Source organism: Topomyia yanbarensis, chromosome 3 (genome assembly GCF_030247195.1).
Source record: "Topomyia yanbarensis strain Yona2022 chromosome 3, ASM3024719v1, whole genome shotgun sequence".
NCBI lineage: Eukaryota > Metazoa > Arthropoda > Insecta > Diptera > Culicidae > Topomyia > Topomyia yanbarensis.
This window is the reverse complement of record NC_080672.1, coordinates 377,038,769-377,045,098: the sequence shown is the minus strand read 5'-3', so window position 1 is coordinate 377,045,098 and position 6,330 is coordinate 377,038,769. Positions and strand designations below refer to the sequence as shown.

General features: G+C 42.2%; 1 protein-coding gene across 1 annotated transcript; it reads right to left on the bottom strand.

The window, feature by feature from the left end:
* Positions 1-1,094: 1,094 nt before the first annotated feature.
* LOC131694136 (ARF GTPase-activating protein Git) lies at positions 1,095-5,055 on the bottom strand. The gene is made up of 6 exons (XM_058982583.1): positions 4,803-5,055; positions 3,867-4,549; positions 3,566-3,808; positions 3,247-3,501; positions 2,238-2,416; positions 1,095-2,173 (listed from the first exon to the last, which is right to left on the bottom strand). The coding sequence occupies exons 1-6, from the start codon at positions 4,858-4,860 to the stop codon at positions 1,510-1,512; spliced, it is 2,082 nt and encodes a 693-aa protein (XP_058838566.1). The 5' UTR covers positions 4,861-5,055; the 3' UTR covers positions 1,095-1,509.
* Positions 5,056-6,330: the final 1,275 nt, after the last annotated feature.

Here is a 6,330-nt window from a genome sequence, read left to right as displayed (position 1 = left end):
TCGATTTTATGTAGTTTAGTGGATATGAGCATTATATTTTTGATTGGTCCACCTGAAAGCATTGGACTTTTGCTACTAGGGCCGAGAATAGGGGATTCCGGACGAAACCGATTCATGATCGCGTGAACACGGGCATTTGGGGGTTCACTCTCGAGACTGGGATTGTTAATTTATAAGTGCTAAACCATTCACTTAGTCACCGGGGTGTTATACTTTTTATGAGATCGTGGGTGTGGTCGTGCGTGGATGATCGCGAAGGACTCGAGCGTTTGTATGTGGACGTTTTTGTCACGTGTGCTAGTATGCATGTAACTTCTCGTGGACACATTATTTTTATAAGCGTGTGGCCATTCGCATGTTAGCGTATTCTTCAATGATCGCGCGTGGACGTCTTGTCTAGTTTTATTTCTATTGGTCCAACTAATGGCATGAATTTGGGCTGCTAGGATCAAGGGCGGAGACTTCCGGAGGTGACCGATTCATGATTGCGTGAGCTTAGGTTCTTATGTTACAACGTTCACCTAATCAATCGGGGTGTTTGAATATTGGTGAGATCGCGGGCGTTCGTATTAGTGACCAGGTTTGTGTTATCGCGTAGGCCACGCTTGTACGTTTGGAATGAGAGATTGTTAGTGTATATGAGAGAATAAGCAATTTGTGTTAGTGAGTGTTAGCATGGATCTAATTGAAAATATAGCAACAAAAGAAGGGTGCCTGCAGAGAGAATTGGGCCCTAAACCCACATTGTATATTATTTGACCATGGCAGTGGATAATAAAGGTCGCCAAGTTAAGTACTAAAATTGATCACAATGTAGTTTAACTAAAAAGAAATTAATCGTATCCCAAGTTTCTGTGATATAATCACTGTAATACTGCTTTTGTGGAAAAGCCCCCGGACCACATCAAGGTACAGTATCATGCCGAGGGAACAAAACGACGAAGTGTAGATTTATATCTATATTCTGATCTCCTTTCCGATAATCATGTCAAACCCAAGACTCACTTTAATTCATAGTTACACCGACAACAGGTTCGCCACATTCTACTGTTAGTGAAGGATTTTCGGAACGACGAAAATGATATTCATGTGGGTAGACGATTATGCTAATTATATTGGCGTTAAAAAGGTGTTAGTTAAAATAAAGAGTTGGTCACATATTTTTTGAAGTTCCAACGTAGCCGATGCAAGGCTATGCTACAAATTCAGTCGGTTAATCCTATCTATTTCGATACAGTTTGAAAATAAATTATTCATTCTAAGGTGTTATTGTGTGTTAAAAATATTGTTCTTGTGACATTTAAATATGCTCGATAAAATGTAGTCAAAATACTTCTCTAAAAACAAAATTTGGCACATTCGGCAATCTCCCATCGCGTCGACGGTTGAGCGTCGGTGTAGAAAAATACTACTAGCTTTCGCAAGCCAGAATAATTACTGTATGTACGATTCGAGCCACTTGCATCCACTGTTTTAAAAGTTATTGCCAGCCCTGCGGTACCGACTCACTCACGATTGTTGAAAACGTGTGATCAAAATTTTGGTCGACATAGCTAAATCGTACGCACAACCTCGTACCTGTTCCATGTTGACTTTGATGCTGTCCGACAGGACCGGTTGCTGACCTTCCTCGGCAAAAGAACGTTGCAGACGGGTGCATTCCGTTTGAATCAGATTGGTGTTGTAGGTTAGCTGCTTCAGGGCATTTTTAAGTGTTTCCTCTCGCATTGTGGCGGGAAAAATGGCCATCAGTTCGGCTACGGCCACCCGTATTCGCTCGGCACACGGTACAAATGCGTCCGTTTTGGTTAGGTCTTGCAACGAAGCAAACAGTTCCTTGATACGTCTAGCAACTAGATCGGTTCTCTTTTTGACCTCATCGAAGTGCGGTAGCTGAGGCTGACTACCACTTCTAGTCGTTGTAGCGTTCAAATCTGAACCAGCGCTATTGTTCGTGCTGGCGCCACCAGCAGCGTTGACGGCACTGGTGGTACCCAGCGGTGCCATTGAGTACAAGCTTTGCGTGATTGGCGGACGATTCTCGTCTCGGGGTAGCTGCCGTGCCTCATACATACTTACCGGACGCTTGAAGTATTGTCGACCGTCTGAGACGGGTTCCAGTTCCTCGACCTCTGCAGCTGCTGTAGAACCGTTCGGGTGACTGTCGATTCGTCTGTAAGATGAAAGGAAACTTTACCGATTAACAACTTCAAACCCCAAAACCGATTGACACTTACAGCAGAACTTCGGATTCTCTCGAGCCCATGTTCGACTTTAGCTGACAGTTTTCACTGGTCAGTTTCTGAACCAGCACGCGCAGCTCGTTAATGGTTGATTCTTGGTCCTGCAGCTTCTGGCGAAGGGTTTCGACTTCGGCATTCGAGACGACACTTGGTGGTGATTTATTCACGAGGGCCTTTATAAAATTGTAATTCGAATTTAACATGTCATCGTAGTATATTGGAATGGTTCTGAGACAGGTGAGTTGGATAGACGGGGGCGGAAATGGGTGTTCAAGGTAGGTCAAGAAAAGACAGTTAAAGTAGCGGTTGCTTGTTAGTAATACATATATTTTTGGCTTCTTATTCTCACAGACATGGCTAGTACTCTCCCTGCACCTTTCACTAATCTATAAAACTTTGCGTCACAGGCAAGCTCTACGGCTAATATTCGACATTCACAGCGCTATTGGGTTAAATGAATGGAGTTAATATTGCAGATTCTTCAGCACCTTCTATGCTACGGCAAAATTTGTTCTTCTAAAATCATATTCCTAGTATACCAAGATCATTTCTATGGACGGCTTTGTGATTGGATGAAGCTAATGTAGCAAAAGGTCAGATGGCTTCTGTGGGCCACATCTCCCAAATCTTTTTCTAATACCTGCACCAGATTATGACCAATTCTACACTTAACCAGTAAGTAAATTAGTTGTTGACATGCATGTAAATGATGTTAGATTATCGTGCAAAAATAATAAAATGAATGTATAAAAAATATGAGGGAATCTATCACCAAACTATTGATATATTCATAAAACTGCTTTCTTCGATCTAACTGTAAATATATCTCCAGCACCTACTTCCACAAGCCACTGTTTAGTAGTTTCTAAAACCAATCGATTAGCACACCAACACACCCACACAACCACACATCAATAAGACACCAATAACATGGGACAAACACCCTTCACCCGAAGCTGTTGTTATGGTTCAGTACTGCCTTCTGACGCATTAGAAACTTTACCTGTTGCGCTACCGGAGCTAATGCAGCGTAATCATCATCGGATGCAACCGCATCGTACAACGGTTCATCGTCGGACAGATTAGACTCCCTTACGGACGCGGCAGCGGCCGTTTTCAGCTGTGTCAAGCTTACCGGCAGTGGAGCATCGACTGGGCGCAGATTAGCCATATTCTGACGACGCCGTGCATCGATCAGCACGTCAGTGATCAATCCGGCAAATTCCTGTTGACTGAAGCGAGCTAGCTTTTGCCGTCCCTAGCAAGAAAGGAAGGTCTATAGGTAAGTAAAGTACTTTTTCATTTTAATCGAATGAAGTCACCTGATTTCTTGTTGCACTCAGGTGAGGATTCGTGGGCAAGAAAGGAACAGCGCCAATTTCCGGGTTCAACGAACTAGTAGACCAAATAGCTTCAGTTTCTCGACGATCGACCTCATCGTAAAGATCCATCACCAGCTCTTCAAACATTCGATTCGGAACTAATTGCAACTTGCCACGGGCAATTTTCAGCTGATCACTGATCTCTTTCTTCGATTGATCTGGAATAAGCAAATGTTGGCCGGCCTGGAAAAAAGAATATACATCCATCAACCATCAACTGTTCATAGCGCAGCGAGCCTACCGTATGATCCGGTTTCTTTCCCGTTAGATAATAACTTAACCGGTCGGTTACTTCGTACATGGCTTCCGTCAAACGTTCGGCAATCGCCGTCTGCTTGCAAGCCTTCGCCACATCCAATGGCGTATTTCCCTGCGAATCCAGCGCGTTAACGTCCGCTCCATAAACCATTAGTAGTTCCATTTGAGAAAGCTGACCTGAACGGGCTGCAACGTGCAGCGGTGTCGAACCTTTGTCTTCATGATAAAAGTTTGGGTCGGCTCCCTGAACCAAAAACCGTAAACTGGTTTCCAGATTGCCGGATCTAACACTGGCGTGCAGTTGTTTACTCAATTCAGCCTCTAAATTAATCGGACCACTCCCCGCATCCTCCAGGCTGGGCTTCAACACATAGGACAAATTGACATGCTTTGCCCTAATAAATTCGGTCTTTGTCGGATGCAGGGGGTCCTTTGGCGACGGTTTCCGTTTCAGATTCTTCGGAGCTACGGAATCCAGTAGCAGGTGCTCCCATACGCTGTTTGCCCCATGACTATTAAGCTGATTCACAAAGGCCAGAACCGATGGGGACCAGGTGCCTTGACGCAATGACTTAACTTGCGAAATGTGCCTGCCAAGACTACGGTGGATCGAACAACAGTCGGCACATAGCAGAATACCCCGGTTGATCGAGGCCCATGAGGGATCTGTTGGATGAAAACGATATTAATTGAAGCAAGGGAATTTTATTTGTGTACATCCACTAATAAATTGTAGTATTTCTGAGATCAAATTCCGCACAAGCATTCAATTGAAAGAAAAAATCAATCCATCATGAACTTATAACCATGAAGCAACAAGTCCATAAATAGCGTCCAATTATTAATTTCGTTGTGTTGTGGGTGTGTGATGAATGAAAAATCCTATCCCCGCATATTATAATACACACTATTGACTCACCTGAGCTGCCGCAATCGCCACAGATTTCTGCCTGCAGCCGTGACTTGGTGCGGGACATTTTCGGCTTGCTGTTGCTGCGGCTCAAACAGGTAAGCGCTAGTTCATGCTTCAAAGCAATGTTTGCGGTGGTGCCTCACGACCCGGAACCGGTCACGGATGCAAAAATGAACAAACTCGCACGGTTACGGATCAAAACAAATCACTGCACTCACCAGCAGCAGCAGGAGCACAAAATCGCCATCTTTTATTTTGATTCCTTTTCTGGCATTTGGCTGATGGAGATGGATTTTGATATACTACAAAATTACTATCGGAATAGTAGGTGGGAACGTTTTATTTGCAATTGACTTTTTCATATTCTGCATTTTTTTTTTAATTTTATCAATATACATTTTAAAAACAAAATATTGTACACTATATATTTTGTTTGATTTATTCTACCACTAGGGAAACTGGGAACAAATTGGTCTAGTTATGTTAAACGTCTTATATTTTGAAAAAATTAATGAAGATACACAGAGAACAGACGTTCATCTCGGGCGTAAAAGTTTCCAAATGACTTTCGGATGAGAAACATATAGAGCATTTGTATATGTTAAACAAATGATTTCACCGATTTTTCTACCAATTAAATCTATAGGTAAATCGAAGAGATATTCATGAATAATTTCTTATGATATTAAGGTCTATTTGCATCCTGAAAATGAACGTGAACTTGATGCGCGCAAAATTGTTTTTTTTTAATATCTCAATTATTAGTGCATAGAAATTGATGAAAATGGAACTAAACGATAGTACATTAATATACTTAGCGAATCCACACACAGTTATTCGATATAATTGGATCAATGCAATAATATTCATATTCCTTGATCATTTTAAATATTCCACGGTGAAATATGTTCGTAGTGGATGTTTGTATGTTTGTTCACCGGGAGTGTAAACGCGACGATGGATGGAATAGGACGGAATTGATGCAAAGTGGTGAATATAAATGTCATCGCTGTTCACGGTGAACGTACACCTTCGAATACCAAATTGCATTCTGACAAACTGTAAACTGCCAGTTAAGCGTGAAATCGTTGTCCGCTGTTGAAACTGTTCACGACGTCCTCCACCGTGAACAATAGAAGGTACAGTCGTGATTCGATGGTTGGACACTTTTTAACTGGACCGCTTTTTAGTTGGACCTCCGCTAGTTGGACCATTGTCCAACTAAAAAGTATCTGAACGCCAACATCTTTTGTCAAATTTACTTTGACAATCAATCTGACAATATTTAGAGATGTGAACAGATGCATTTACACTGCCAACATCTCTTTTGGAAAGTTTTTGACATTTGTCTGACGGTCCAACTAGCGAATCAAATTCGTTAGTTGGACAAGGCTGTGGCCCAACCAGCGAATCACGACTGTATTCAACACTTGTTCACTGTCATTTTCACAGGGAGTCTAAATAGTGCTTTAATGTGATTTTTACACGATGTTCGCATAAATTTGAGTAATTTGTTGATGAAATGAACTTATGA

Coding starts and splice junctions, on each gene's coding strand:
- LOC131694136 (XM_058982583.1), bottom strand. CDS start 4,860: ATGTCCCGCACCAAGTCACGGCTGCAGGCAGAAATCTGTGGCGATTGC. Junction 4,550..4,802: donor TGGCGATTGCGGCAGCTCAG/GTGAGTCAATAG, acceptor TTCATCCAACAG/ATCCCTCATGGGCCTCGATC. Junction 2,417..3,246: donor TAGCTCCGGTAGCGCAACAG/GTAAAGTTTCTA, acceptor AATTTTATAAAG/GCCCTCGTGAATAAATCACC.